A 16,524-nucleotide genomic window follows, 5' to 3' on the forward strand; every position below is an offset into this window, starting at 1 on the left:
ACACTGCTCTAGAATTGCAAGGGTCGTGGGTTCGAATCCCACCCGAGTAACATGCCTGTGTTATTTTTGCACAGGACTCGGGAAAGTACTGAGTATACAGTGCTAATACACATCAGTGTATGGGTAAAAACCAAAATTAATATTCTTTATCCCGATGCCCGCGGTAGTGCCCGCGGTAGTGCCCGCGGTAACAGCGCCCTCTCTTGACTTGAACCGTTAACACGACTACAAAACTCCTTTTTCTGTTCTTATTTGACATGTAAATTCGATTTGTTCTAGAATTGCAAGGGTCGTGGGTTCGAATCCCACCCGAGTAACATGCCTGTGATATTTTTTCACAGGACTCGGGGGAAAGTACTGAGTATACAGTGCTACACACATCGGTGTATGGGTAAAAACCAAAACTAACATAATTTACTTTGAAACACAATCAGACATCAGTGACACAATCCATCAATCCATTCAGAGTGAATTTCCTGCGGCAAACAATATGCTTGCCCCTTGGTCACACTATCTCAGCAAATGTTTTGTAAGCCATTTTTGTTGCCTTTGACTTGTAATATCCCAAGTTTATCCTTCTTGATTATCCTTCTGGGATCGTTTTTCACGCTACAAAATCTCCCCATTGTGTTGAGTGCATTTATTATTTTGTTTGTATGGATACGATTAATTGATGGTAGTGTGTCAAACTCAAAGGTTGGTCAAAAGGTACGATCACACAGGTTATCTGCATATTGGTGCCCGCCTACTCCCTGACTCCTGTTATGGCGGCATGAAGCGGTTGCTACAGGGGTAACGTGACCGTGCAAAGCCTCTTTTAGTTGTCTTGCTTTTGACCGGCAAACCCAAATTAAACTAGACATCAGGTGTTTGTGAACAAACACATAAGCTTGGGCGATATCGATTTATTTTATTCACGATATATCGCCGACAATATATCGCGATATTCGATATAATCGCGATTAATTAAATTTGACATCTCAGGGTTCGAAATTAGCGGTCGCCCGATTGCCAAATGCGAGTGAAAATAGCGGCGGGCGACTGAAAACCATTTCTCACTAGCCCGCCGGGCGAGTCAAATAATTATTCCTTTTCACATATAAATGAGAGTTCAGTGGCAAAATCCCACAGAAAACTTCTACTAAAGCTTTTAAATTAGTAAGTTTGACAATTCTAGAAACTTGCTAGATTTAATTTTGTCGTGATCGGGACCGGAATTGCCGTCGTTCGTATCAGAAAACACGTACAATCAATTGAAAACACGATGCACAAACCACATGGTGCCGAGTATCCTCACAGTACACGGTCGCCCACTGGTGGTACATCCATGCAGTATATGCACAGCACATACACAACGCACACAGTCGTCCAAAGTCCATTCTGACCAAATCTCAGCACGCTGTGATTGGCTGTTGATGGCTGTTAATAAATTCCATATTCATTATGTTCTTGACTAGACTTCAATGTAGTACGGAATTGCCGAACGTTGTGCATAATGACTGCAGACTGTGCACAATGTACAGCCTTGGACAACCAATAACATGGACAACTTTTGCCAACAGAGGGCGTCAGTGTTGTAGCTAGGACATTTTTAGTGGTGGGCTCAGCTGATTTTAAACTTGGTCAGGAATTGCAGGCAGTGCGCACGTACTTTGTTTTAAGGATAAATTCAGATATAAAATCCTCAAAAAAAAGCAATTTTAAGGGCTTCACTTTCGTGGTTTTTTTTTGTTTGTTTATTTTTCGTTTTGAAAATTTTGTGTATAATTACATATGGGCTAGTGAAAAAACCTGCGGGCGATCAAGAATTTTGGTTGACTCGCCCGGCGGGCGATTGAAAAAAAAAGTTAAGGGAAACCCCTGATCATCAGTCTTCAATCTCCTTGTAGAAGAGACAGTCATAGCATAAGAGAGGTGTTCTAATGACCTATTCTTCTGGTTTTACTCCAAACCTATGGGGTGCAAGATGTCTCAGCTAGCAAATACATCGCGATATTTAATCGATATCGCGATATAGCGATATTTCGATTAAAACCAAATCCATCCGATATCGAAATTGTTTCCAAATTAATATCGCGATATTCGATAATATCGTGATATCGCCCAAGCTTACAAACACAAAGCTGTTCCATGTGGTTTTGCTTGGATTATGTGCTTCAATGACCATGCCCAAGGAATCTAAAACTGAACAAAAGTTTTAAAATGAGTTGTATATTTCTTGAGATATGGTCCCACTTCCGGTAGACCCAGAAAAAGAGGTCAACTTGAGGTCACTGTTTTTCAAAAATTAATCTCCAATCCTACAAGGATTCTATAACTACAAACAGTTTGAAAATTGGCCAGGTACTTCTTGAGATATGGTCTCACTTCCGGTTGACCCGGAAGTAGAAGTCAACTTGAGGTCATGGTTTTTCAAAATTAATCTCCAATCCCCAAGGAGTCTATAACTACAAACAGTTTTAAAATTTGCTGTGTACTTCTTGAGATATGGTTCTGCAAAGATTTTCCAATTAAATATGCAAATGAGGGTCACATGGTTAATTAATTAAGAATTAAAAAAAAAAAAAAATAACTTGGTACACATAAATAAAGTATGGCTTCCAGGGCAGTTAAGATGACGTTGCAATTCATGTTGAATTTTGAAATAGCGACGAGCGGAAATCGAGCAGTTGGTATACAACAGTGTACTTTTAGTTTAAAACAAAATTGACGGACCAGTCAGAAACCTGGCGGACCAGAGAAAAATCAAGCCAACTGGTCCTGCTGGCCAGTTGAAAAAAAAGTAAAGGGCAACCCCTGGCATAGTCTTCGCTGGTATGCACGCAACAGTAGCCGACAGCATGGTCAGCGAAGCACACAGTTCCTCGGGAATGTTAGCTTGTTTACGAAAACTACACAACGTGTAGGCGTTATTTTACCAAAATGACACCGATTACGATATCTTTGATGGATAGAAAGATTATTTTACTTATAATGTAAGACTTTTTTTAACTTATTTTGTTTTGTCTTGTTGTTTTGGGGAAGTTTTTGCGGGGCATTTTTGCAAAGTCAAAAATGCTGTGTGATGAAGACGCAATGATTTTGATCACATGCGCGATGGTATAAAAAAAAGTATAAACCTCAGTTAAATTTTGTAATTTGTTTGCCATGATGCCCCTCAAATTTTACAAAAATGCTGGGTGCCCTTTTTACATTTACAAAATTGCTGCGATGCCCTTCTTATTCTGGAAAAGCCACGGCAATTATTGCCGTGCCCTTTTTAACACAAAGTTCGAGGTCTGTACCATGCCTCTTGTACAAGTTGTGAATCCAGGTATTCTGTTAAATTTCTGCAATTTAGCAAAATATTTTGCCTATTTATTATAAGCAGCTCTTTTAGATTGAGCCAATCAACCACCAGAGAAACGTTGTCATTATAAAATCTCTGCTTATTCCTGTCAAAAAGTTTTTGCTTGACATGGTCAAACTTCCAGAAGTAACGCAAAATTAGGTAAAGGGCTCCTGGCGAAAACAAGGTGACTTCACCTGCAAAATCGTTCCGAATCCCAGGCGGTCTATTTTCGTCGTTCACGCTGTTTTCTGAAACAGGTCCACGACGATGGCAAGCTCAGAGCTCTGGTTAATACCTTTTCTAAAACTGAGACTAAAATAATTTTCGTGGCATTTTTTTTTACTCATTTCTCAAAAACTACAGCACCACAGCAAGTAATATTTTACTACCATTATCTTCAAACTTTTTAAGTTTAGTGTATATCTGTGGACAACATGGTATGTAACTTATCCTGCAATCCAATGCCTTTTACAAAACCCCTATTTAAACGCACATTCATTTAAACGAAAATCCTAAACCTTCGTACTTTGTACATGTACAAAGTTTTGGGTCCATAACGCAGTTATAAAAAAAAGGGAAAAAAGCTGCGGTGTATAACACAGTAGTAGACTCCTCTCAAGTAAGTCCACAGTCATATACCGTAGGTAATGTACATACTGTATTGCATTTACCATAATGTTTAACAATAACATGGAAGTGACTGCATCCAGTTTAATAATCAAATATTCAAATGAAGACTGTGGTTAATTAACTAAGAATTCAAAAGTTTTTATGTTAAGAGTAAAGCTTATGTTTTTAGCTTAAATTTGGTTTAGATTTAAATCTTTTATCTTTATACTTTAGGATATTAGGTTTAAAGAAAAAAGTGTGTACAATTGCTATGGGGTTTTAGGCGGAAACAAAGAATATTGAAAATAATAAAACCTCAACAAAAACAATACCTGTTCCGACGGTAGGTCGGAACAGCTAAATATAGGGGGACTGCCCACATGTTATCAATAGGTCACAGGTTCAAATCCCTCTCTACTGAAATGTTCTTTGTTCAACCCCAACATTTATACCCAGTCAGTAGTTTCCCCTGGGGTTTGTTTCTTGATGGTTGTTAATAAATAAGAATACATGTTCTTGTAAGTAAGTGCAACGTTCATTTTGTTGTTTGTAGCTAAAGGAGATGAGGATGGGGATGAGGACTTCCGTGCTCCATTGTACAAAACTGCAGAAGTACAGGGAATTCAAGTACGAATGAAATGGTGTGCAACCTGTCGCTTCTATCGACCCCCAAGATGTTCTCATTGTAGTGTGTGCAATCATTGTATTGAGGTTAGTAGACATAACGTATACTTAATATAACAAAAGAAATATTACCCTTCAAACACTACAGCCAAAGTTACATTCGAGGCACGAGGGGGAAACGAGGGCTGTAACGGTAATAAGCCCTTTTTGTAACGGTTTAATAGGCCCAAGTGAAACATGGTGATGGGACTGCTTTTTGAGACAAGCGTCTTCGTGTTCACTGGACTGGTGCAAATCTATTGCCCTTGTTACACACGAAACAAAGATTAAGCCACTTAATGCATCCGGGATGCTTCTGTTAGAATGGCAGGGATATAAATAAAAACGCTCATCTTTGGACATGATAATAAATAATGCAACAAGAAATTATGAGCTGGCCCGCTTCTGTGAGTGTCATTTATAATCATTCATCTGAGTTTAAACTCTTTGGGGAATGATGTTGCAAAGTTTTTGTAAAACAATGGGAACGAATAACAAAACTATGAAATTTATTACTTGTAAAATGCTCCGCCTAGAAACTTGTTAAAGGGTCTGGGGTCGATTTCATAAAGAGTTAGGACTAGTCCTAACTTAAGACTAGTCCTAGGAGATATTAAAAACGTATGGGTAGTCCTAAGTTAGGATGAGAAGACTAGTCATAACTCTTTGTGAAATCCACCCCTGGGTACTTTTTTGCAGGACACAAAACACAATGTCCACAGATTTACATTAAACTTACACGGTTTGAAAATAAAGATGGTAGAAGTTCAAACACTATTGGTAATTACTCAAAGTAATTGTTAGTATAAAAACTTACTTGGTAACAAGCATTGGAGAGCTGTTGATAGTATAAAACTTACTTGGTAACAAGCATTGGAGAGCTGTTGATAGTATAAAACTTACTTGGTAACAAGCATTGGAGAGCTGTTGATAGTATAAAACTTACTTGGTAACAAGCATTGGCGAGCTGTTGATAGTATAAAACTAACTTGGTAACAAGCATTGGAGAGCTGTTGATAGTATAAAACTTACTTGGTAACAAGCATTGGAGAGCTGTTGATAGTATAAAACTGACTTGGTAACAAGCATTGGAGAGCTGTTGATAGTATAAAACTTACTTGGTAACAAGCATTGGAGAGCTGTTGATAGTATAAAACTTACTTGGTAACAAGCATTGGAGAGCTGTTGATAGTATAAAACTTACTTGGTAACAAGCATTGGAGAGCTGTTGATAGTATAAAACTTACTTGGTAACAAGCATTGGAGAGCTGTTGATAGTATAAAACTGACTTGGTAACAAGCATTGGAGAGCTATTGATAGTATAAAACTGACTTGGTAACAAGCATTGGAGAGCTGTTGATAGTATAAAACTTACTTGGTAACAAGCATTGGAGAGCTGTTGATAGTATAAAACTTACTTGGTAACAAGCATTGGAGAGCTGTTGATAGTATAAAACTTACTTGGTAACAAGCATTGGAGAGCTGTTGATAGTATAAAACTAACTTGATAACAAGCATTGGAGAGCTGTTGATAGTATAAAACTGACTTGGTAACAAGCATTGGAGAGCTGTTGATAGTATAAAACTGACTTGGTAACAAGCATTGGAGAGCTGTTGATAGTATAAAACTTACTTGGTAACAAGCATTGGAGAGCTGTTGATAGTATAAAACTTACTTGGTAACAAGCATTGGCGAGCTGTTGATAGTATAAAACTAACTTGGTAACAAGCATTGGAGAGCTGTTGATAGTATAAAACTTACTTGGTAACAAGCATTGGAGAGCTGTTGATAGTATAAAACTGACTTGGTAACAAGCATTGGAGAGCTGTTGATAGTATAAAACTTACTTGGTAACAAGCATTGGAGAGCTGTTGATAGTATAAAACTGACTTGGTAACAAGCATTGGAGAGCTGTTGATAGTATAAAACTTACTTGGTAACAAGCATTGGAGAGCTGTTGATAGTATAAAACTGACTTGGTAACAAGCATTGGAGAGCTGTTGATAGTATAAAACTGACTTGGTAACAAGCATTGGAGAGCTGTTGATAGTATAAAACTTACTTGGTAACAAGCATTGGAGAGCTGTTGATAGTATAAAACTTACTTGGTAACAAGCATTGGAGAGCTGTTGATAGTATAAAACTTACTTGGTAACAAGCATTGGAGAGCTGTTGATAGTATAAAACTAACTTGGTAACAAGCATTGGAGAGCTGTTGATAGTATAAAACTTACTTGGTAACAAGCATTGGAGAGCTGTTGATAGTATAAAACTTACTTGGTAACAAGCATTGGAGAGCTGTTGATAGTATAAAACTTACTTGGTAACAAGCATTGGAGAGCTGTTGATAGTATAAAACTAACTTGATAACAAGCATTGGAGAGCTGTTGATAGTATAAAACTTACTTGGTAACAAGCATTGGAGAGCTGTTGATAGTATAAAACTTACTTGGTAACAAGCATTGGAGAGCTGTTGATAGTATAAAACTTACATGGTAACAAGCATTGGAGAGCTGTTGATAGTATAAAACTTACTTGGTAACAAGCATTGGAGAGCTGTCGATAGTATAAAACTTACTTGGTAACAAGCATTGGAGAGCTGTCGATAGTATAAAACTAACTTGATAACAAGCATTGGAGAGCTGTTGATAGTATAAAACTGACTTGGTAACAAGCATTGGAGAGCTGTTGATAGTATAAAACTTACTTGGTAACAAGCATTGGAGAGCTGTTGATAGTATAAAACTTACTTGGTAACAAGCATTGGAGAGCTGTTGATAGTATAAAACTAACTTGGTAACAAGCATTGGAGAGCTGTTGATAGTATAAAACTGACTTGGTAACAAGCATTGGAGAGCTGTTGATAGTATAAAACTTACTTGGTAACAAGCATTGGAGAGCTGTTGATAGTATAAAACTGGCTTGGTAACAAGCATAAGAGAGCTGTTGATAGTATAAAACTGACTTGGTAACAAGCATTGGAGAGCTGTTGATAGTATAAAACTTACTTGGTAACAAGCATTGGAGAGCTGTTGATAGTATAAAACTTATTTGGTAACAAGCATTGGAGAGCTGTTGATAGTATAAAACTTACTTGGTAACAAGCATTGGAGAGCTGTTGATGGTATAAAACTTACTTGGTAACAAGCATTGGAGAGCTGTTGATAGTATAAAACTTACTTGGTAACAAGCATTGGAGAGCTGTTGATAGTATAAAACTTACTTGGTAACAAGCATTGGAGAGCTGTTGATGGTATAAAACTTACTTGGTAACAAGCATTGGAGAGCTGTTGATAGTATAAAACTTACTTGGTAACAAGCATTGGAGAGCTGTTGATGGTATAAAACTTACTTGGTAACAAGCATTGGAGAGCTGTTGATAGTATAAAACTGACTCGGTAACAAGCATTGGAAAGCTGTTGATAGTATAAAACTGACTAGTGCACGACTGTTGTCAATGCCAGACCCTAGCAACTATTGTGAATTTGAAACTTCCCTGTACAATGCAAAGTGATTTCTTCCTCAAGCATGACAACCCCATAAAGCAAATTTGCTGACTAACCATACATTGAAATCTAAAAGTAAAAGCAATTCAAATCTAAAAGTAACAAAAAGCTGCATGCTGCATACCTTGTGGTTTTCTTAAAAACTTAATGTGTGATTATTAGTTTCAAAGAACTACTGAGCTACTGTGCTACACAATGGACTACTGTACTAATGGGTTTACACAAGGAAAATAAAGTTTTGCAGACTCTTCTATTATACAAAAAGGCGGTTTAGATAATATTCTGACAATGACATTACCATTGTGTGACTTATTTTTACCAAAAGGAATATCTCATTTGAGTAAATTAGATACCAATTTGTTTCTGAACCAACGTAAAAGTGGTGGCAGGATATGGACACTTTAGGGTTGTGAGTGCAATAAGTTAATGTGTTTAGTATCTAGGATTTGAGGTTAAGTGTCCAAAACGTCACCACGTTTGAATTCAATCCAAATGACTGTTTCTATCCCTTCATCTAAAGCTGATAAAATTGTTGCGGCTATCAGTAAGCTAAAATAACAGGCCTTCTAGTCTTTTGTGAATGGGCAGTTCCATACGGGAACATATTAAGACAAACCGTCGAAGCAGACACAAAGACTGCATTAACCAGAAAATGGTGGACATTTTTAGGCAAGATTGTTTTTTTCCGAACATTCCATTTCTGATTTGAATTGATGGACAACCAACGTTCCAATTTTAGCTGCCCCATTACATAGAGAACGCCTGATTGCAAAGTAGAAACTGGGGAGCCGATCTTGAAAACCAGGCTTTGGTGGACAATGAATGGTCCAATGCCGGATCTTTGAACCAATTATTTTTCTTGAGCTTAAAGCTTGCTTCTTGTCTCAACAGTCGTTCTTCCCAACTACTCGGACATTCACGTCCACATGACAAGAGACAATACAACTGCAGTAGCATATCTGCAACACTCTGGGGTACTAATAATCACTCCACTTTGTTCATGTTGTTGAATGACTTAACCAGGGAAATCTGCAAATGGTATATGGCCCTTATTTTATAACTGACATGCAGATCCTTGTCATTTGATTGGTGGAACTTACTTCACGTGACATTCACTATTACTCCCATCCGCACCGGCGATCAAAAAGACCTATTCGCCCACGGGGAATATATTTCCCATTCAACAGTTAGGATCATCCTTGTTCCCAATGTTTTTGAGCAGTATAGCGCAGCCGTGCCGCTGCTTAAACAAAGGAGCATCTGTGCAAAAGGTTGTGATCCGATTGCTATTAAATTTGTGCATTGTTGCCGCTATGCGGCGCTATATGATTTTTGGTTGTGTGATTTTTCATATGTTATACTTTTAAAATACATCAAATGACAAAGGTATTTATGTCAGTCATATAAAACAAATATTGAGTGGCTTTAATTCAGGGAATGGAAGGAATATTATCGCTCGGTAAAGCTTGGACTGTTCCATTTCACTCGAGGAACAGTCCAAATTTTACCTTGCGATAATATTCCTCCCATTCCACTCTGAGCCACTCAATATTTGTATAATATTTGGTTGTCAAGTTTACACAAGTACTAGGCAGCAAAAGCACTATTGCTGACTTTATTTCCAGGAATTTTCATGAAGATTTGGAATAGAATCTGGATCCAACCATTTTTGGAACAATTGCTGAGTTTTTCTCCAACCAGAGGTCGACCTGTTTGCCTCTTAATTGAATTTTCAACTATAAAATATTATGTTTCTTGGCATGTAGAGCCAGATGCATCACACATACATGTAGATGCATTCACTTTTAACTGGTCATGCTTAAAATTGTATCGTTTTCGCCATTTTGTCTTTTAGAAAAAGTTCTAACAAAGATTTGTTATGACAAGGGTCGATTTCTCAAGGAGTTAGGAGTAGTCCTAAGAGATATCAAAAACGTACAGCTAGTCCTAAGTTAGGACGAGTAACTCTTGAGATAAGACTAGTTCCAACTCTTTGTGAAATCCACCCCAGAGCAGTTGGCATATTAGTTGTTCCTTTGTGGCGTACCGTATTTTCCTGCGGATAAGACGCTCGGCGGACAAGGCGCAGGACGCTAAAATGACCCCAAAAAATTCAAACGTCTGCAGACAAGGCGCACCGCCGCACAAGGCGCACGTTTAACCGCACACAAAAGAACACCTGGCGCCACCCGGTGTCGGTACATTGACACAAAGACGTAATTTGTTGTCTTTGAGAACCTACGTATACCGACCTTTATCAAATCAGCCAACGCTGTATATTGTTAATAACACCAAGTTCGGCCCAATCAGTGGGCATAAACCATGGTCCACGCACTGTCTGAAGTTAATTTGCAACGTGAACACAATGCCTCCCTGCTGGACATCCGACGTCCCACAACGAGGATCCTTGCTGATACAGATACATTGCAACGACAGACGGACGTAGCGTGTGTTTGTAGTAATGTTTCGTACGGCCGGGATGTCGCTGCATGCACATTAATATGCTCATGTACACTGTGCATTACGCTGCTCAATCTCGAGATTGCACAACAGATGTTGGGGACATGTGGGCACCGTATTGAGCGATGTGCGCCGACGGGTTGCGCTACGCCGTCGCATTTGCGCTGCCTGGAAATGCGCCAAAATTCCCACGTCCTGTGCGGATCCCTAAGCATGCCCAGACATAGCCTGACCGTATACATACGCAGTCAAATTCCATTGCGGACTTGAGAGCAGTGACTATTTGGGCATCTATGTCACTGCCATTCAGTGTATCCAATAGGAATCACTGGATCTAGCGGCAGGGACCTGTCTTTATCCTTGCGGATAAAGACAGGTCCCCAGTCTAGCCCAGACACATCGAGTCTTGTCTCAATGCATTTATTGCTGGTTCGCGTAATTTTTACAAATAGAGGGCGTTTAACCTCACGCTACTACATCGTTCCAAAACGCCCTCTAGCGTTCAATTTGTCTTGTATTTATTGTCACACGCACAGTAACAACGACTACAGGCGTGATATTTGCTTTTGTGTTGCATGTTATATAACAGCTCTCGGAGTTGCGTTTTGGGGCTATTTTTCTGTGTCATTTTGAGAGATTTTCGAGTCTGAACTTGGATATCGTTGATTTTACAGGCAAGTTTCATGCAAGGGCAACCATGATTTTAACAACCGTTCCTACCCGAAGTTTTGAAGCAATAAAATAATTCAATAAAATAAATTCTTCCCTAATCTTTTTGGGCTAGTGTTGTATTATTTTATTTGGCATTACAAACAAGTACAAATCATATCCTAGTAAGATAATCTTACGTTCTCATAATACTTTTTAAAAGCAAACGTCTAAAAAGAGGCAATAAATATTCAGCCTAAAGCACACTTCAGAGATCGTTGTTCTCTACAATAAAAACCCTCAAAGTTTACCACACAATAGCGGTCGGTGAATTACGTGTGAATGAAGTTATTGACTGTCAATCGTTTTCGGAACGAATACGCGGCCACACAGAAAAACGTTTGTACGCCGCCGACGTCTGTTCCGAAAGCTAGACGCATTTCGGCATTAATGGAATGAAAGCACGGTCATGGGGAATAAACACGTTGCAGCATTGTTGGAATAACTGGACCGTCTGGGGGGTTTGCGGCATTGTTCGAACGAAAATACGGTCTCAGTGTCTGAATAGCCTTGTTCGACTGCATTATTGAGTAAGGATTCTTCACACAAAGATCGTTGAATTGAACTGGACATGAAGGTATTTTTTATTTCACGCAGTGATAATCAAAAAAATAATCAATCGTCAGCAGACAAGGCGCACCGAAAGATAAGACGCATCGATGTTTTTGGGGTGAAAAAAGTCAGATAAGATATGTCTTATCCGCAGGAAAATACGGTACATGTACACAAACATGGTTTCCCAGTGAGCCTGTGATGGAAGTGTCTTTGCCAAGCACTTATGAGCATCAAATTCAAACTCTGGTGTTTCTGATCAGCAGAGTGTGAGTTCTAATCCCCAGCCGTGACACTTGTGTCCGTTTAATCAAGACACTTAACCATTGCTTCGCCCTTCGGATGGGACGTAAAGCAGTTGGTCCCATGTGTAACGCATGTAAAAGCACCAAGTGCACTTATCGAAAAGAGAAGGGGTTTGCCCTGGTGTTTCTGGCTGTGGCTGCTGTGCGCCGTTGCACCTGTGTATACTCAGCGCCTCGAGTACCTTGTTTGGTAGATACGTGCGCTATGTAAGACTTTGATATTATCATTATTATTTGTTTAACATTTATAACATTATAACAAAAACACTTTTTTTTTAATTATTATCTTTTGCCTTTGTTACTAAATTTTTCTGTGTAATACAATGAGGTAGTATTGGCGTAGCTCGACCATTACCAAGTCGAGGATACATTTTATTTCCCGCGAATCAAATCCCCCACACCCTGTAAAAATAACTTGTGGTCTTTAATTTGCTGACAAGTTTCCAGCTGTTTTATTGTGGGCGCCTATAATGGCACACGCGCTCAGCGAGCCCTGACAATGGGCGTTAGATAGCAATACCGTTTCTTTAGAGATGCCGAAGAAGATTGGCCTGCTATTTATAATCTCTCCTACGTCTGCCCTTCTTAAACTTGCTCTTCCTTACTGTAGGCGACTTATGTCAAATGCACTCTGGACCAATGGAGCACCATTAAGGTGAAACAAATTTACAAAAAGTGTTTGAGTTTACAGATCACACTGAGGAAACAAAGACCATGCAAGATCATGCAAAGAAATTAGCCCCTTATTGGCTGATTTAAATGATTTCTGGATAAAACATACATGTACATGAATGTGAAAGCAACAAGTAAGATTTTTGTTGTTGACTTTCATTGCTGTAAACTGATGTTTTAAATTAGTGATAATAAATTTCTTTATTTTATTTTTTGCAGAAGTTTGATCATCATTGCCCATGGGTTAATAATTGCATCGGAAAACGGAACTATCGCTATTTCTTCGTCTTTCTGTTGTCATTAACAGCACACATGGTTTCAGTCTTCACACTCACCTTGAAATTTGTGTTGGATAACCAGGAACGTATCGGAGATCATGAAACTATTATATCGTATCCTTTTGCAAGTATTTTATCTGCATATGTACATACATCATGCACATTGGGCACAATACTATTTTAATTTAATTACACAGTGTAAGATTTGTTAAGTAGATTCTGGGCTTCAAAATGGGGTTCGTGGGAAGCATTTCCTTTTTGAGAGTTTATGGTTTTTGTTGATATGGTTGATGAATTCAAGTTAATAATAACAACAATAAAGAATACTAAGTATGGCGCTGGTATCCGCTCTTAACAGGTGCTCATGGCGCCTAAGCAGGAAAACCAATTAGAACTGGATTGTGTAAGTATGCTTATTTGAACAGTTATCAATATAAACCAAGAGGGAAACTGACTGGGTAACAAAAACTTACTTGAACAGGTGATACTTAAAGGAACATTACAGAATTGGTTTTTGCTAACAAAATAGATGTTGGCAATGTAAGCACTTTATGTAGTACATGTACACCATATATACATGAACTGACAAAGTAGAAGTTTGAGATCGATTGGCCATCTGGGTCATGAGAGAAGAGTGGAAAACCGATTACAAATTTGGCATTGCATGGATGCCAAATTAAAAATGAATAAACCGCTCACTGAGCGTTAAACTCCAAACGTGAAGTTAGGTTATATATTTCTCATCAAATATGATACTTTAAGGTATGTTTTCAACTATCATCATCGTTAGACCGTGTAAGTTTTATGTGAATCTGTGATCTTCACAATTTTTGTTTCTTACCAATTTGTAACCTTCCTTTAAAGGCAGTGGACACTAGTTATTGGTAATTACTCAAAATAATTATTAGCATAAAACCTTTCTTGGTGATGAGTAGTGGGGAGAGGTTGATGGTATAAAACATTGTGAGAAACGGCTCCCTCTGAAGTGCCATAGTTTTCGAGAAAGAAGTAATTTTCCACGAATTTGAGTTTGAGACCTCAGATTTAGAACTTGAGGTCTCGAAATCAACCATCTAAACGCACACAACGTCGTGTGACAGTGGTGTTTTTTCTTTCATTATTATCTCGCAACTTTGACAACCAATTGAGCTCAAACTTTCACAGGTTTGCTATTTTATGCTTATATTGAGATACACCAACTGTGAAGGCTAGTCTTTGACAATTACCAATAGTGTCCACTGCCTTTAAACTTTTACTTGAATTTTGTGATGGATGGAGATGATGAGTCAGGAGAAGTTGGTTCCATACTCGCGCTGATGCTGTAGAAAATGACCTGTTTCCCCAAACAGTGGAAGTTCTGTGCTGATTATGAGCTCATGAACGAAGTCCAGTGTGTGCTGAGGTGTATAGGTGGATGAGGTTGATGAGGTATTCTGGAACATTGTTGTTCGAGATAATAATGAAAGAAAAAAACACCCTTGTCACTCGAAGTTGTGTGCGTTTAGATGGTTGATTTCGAGACCTCAAGTTCTAAATCTGAGGTCTCGAAATCAAATTCGTGGAAAGTTACTTCTTTCTCGAAAACTATGTCACTTCAGGGGTAGCCGTTTCTTACAATGTTTTTTACTTTCAACAGCTCCCCATTACTCAATACCAAGTAAGAGTTTATGCTAATAATTATTTTTAGTAATTACCAATAGTGTCCACTGCCTTTATGTCGCAAAAGTAGTAAATTGGCCATGTCCAGGGATGAGATTCTTCCGTCTTTTGAAGGAGTTCCGTCTTTTCTTTTTGTTTTCAGTTCCGACTTTTTAAGAGCTCTGACTTTGCCACAGTTTTAAGCGGCGGGAAAGTCATATCTTTTCTTTACTACTACATGTACATTAGTCTGTCCATGTCACAATAAGTTAGTGGTGCGGTGATAAATTCCCAAAGAGAGATTGTTTTAAAGTTTGTGAAATGGTTTAACAAGTCTTGATTTGCCCTATATTAAATGAGGGCACGATAATTTATTTTAGTTTAAAACAAACACATGGATGTACATCCATCTTTTATGTAGGCGATTTGGGAAACGACTCAAATTTCCAGGGTTGAAAGACGCGCACTGCTTGTGGAGTCTAATCTCAACCTCCTTCTGATTATACTTTTTTGTTCAGAATAACGTTAAAAAAATTAATTTAAAAGTGCCAAGAAAGGCTGACCAATAGCAATTATGATGTGCCCCAAATAGTTCGCTTGCAATTTTTGGTTTGTGCTATAAAAAATTTGCAGCTCCAGTTGCCTATTGAGCATAAGTTTGTGTAATCTTCAGATAGTGCGCCGTCATGTAGACTAGTGCGTGCAGTGCTTTGCATTGTGGGTATTTCAGCTGGGTACTTAAGAAAACATGACATCTTCTCTGTGGTCGATGTGTTCTATTTTTTAGTTTGATTTTGTTAAAAAACATGTTAATTTGGTAAAAGTCTGAAATGTGGTTCATAAACCTTTCATTTTTTAAAGACAATTTTGTATCATTTTACATTCGAGGCATTAAGGCACACGCCTAGAAAACCTTTTATATTTGTTTGTTTGATTTTGTTTTTAGGTGTTCGATTGTTAATGTTCGTTTTTATTTAGGTGTTCGGGGCAACAGCCCGGAACACCTCATATTTTTGTTTGTTTTTTTTTCTTCTTCTTATTAGGTGTTCGGGCCAACAACCCGAAACACCTCTTATTTTTGTACGTTTAAAAAAAAAAAAATTGTATTGATACTTCTTCTTCTTTTTCTCTACGTCCCTTGTCTGCTAACAGAAACATCTTTCCAAAGATCGTATGAACTTGAAACTTCACACATAGTTAGATATTCATTAGAAGAGTAAACCGTTCAAGTAACGTCATGATGATGTCATCCATTCTTGATTTATGAAAATTAAAAGTTTTTATTTCAAAAAATCATAACTTTTGATCCACATTATGGATTCTTACAAGCGACACATCATCGGAAAGGTCGTTAAAAACTCTGTAAACGCCTCGCAGACATGACCCCATTTTGACCTTGTCTTTTGGTTCAAATCAGATTTGTTGTATATTTCCGTGAAAAATACATTTTTAGTTTTGACTACGACCATACTACGTTGATTACTATGGTTCTCGTCCGATCACTGAAGTTAAGCAACATCGGGCCCGGTCAGTACTTTTTTTTAATAGCTTCGTTTATAGTCTGTTTTTAAGGTGTTTCCCTTCCTGTAGGTCAGTCTCTTCTCCAGTCGTCATTATACATAAGTTCCTATGTCCTCAACCACAAAAGCTATTTTGACAATCTATAAATCATATGAAAGGGCTTTACGTACGTAGTCTGTTTTCACGGCGCTTACAACAAACATTTCCCTTCCGGTTAGTTAGTCTCTTCCCGAGTCGTCATTATTCATAAGTTCCTATGTCCTCAACCACAAAAGCTAT

The 16,524-nt window shown here is 38.2% G+C and overlaps 1 protein-coding gene across 2 annotated transcripts in view; it reads left to right on the forward strand.

Annotated features, from left to right (window-relative positions):
* The window catches only part of LOC139938328 (palmitoyltransferase ZDHHC14-like), a 64,576-nt gene that overhangs the window by 23,490 nt on the left and 24,562 nt on the right, over positions 1 to 16,524 (forward strand). Inside the window, exons 3-4 of one of the 2 annotated variants that reach the window (XM_071933778.1) lie at positions 4,494 to 4,651; positions 13,028 to 13,200. In XM_071933778.1, the coding sequence (XP_071789879.1) occupies positions 4,494 to 4,651; positions 13,028 to 13,200 (331 nt within the window). The remainder of the gene's footprint in view (positions 1 to 4,493; positions 4,652 to 13,027; positions 13,201 to 16,524) is intronic. The other variant, XM_071933779.1, reaches the window with a different exon arrangement.

Source organism: Asterias amurensis, chromosome 6 (genome assembly GCF_032118995.1).
Source record: "Asterias amurensis chromosome 6, ASM3211899v1".
In the NCBI taxonomy this organism is placed as follows: domain Eukaryota; kingdom Metazoa; phylum Echinodermata; class Asteroidea; order Forcipulatida; family Asteriidae; genus Asterias; species Asterias amurensis.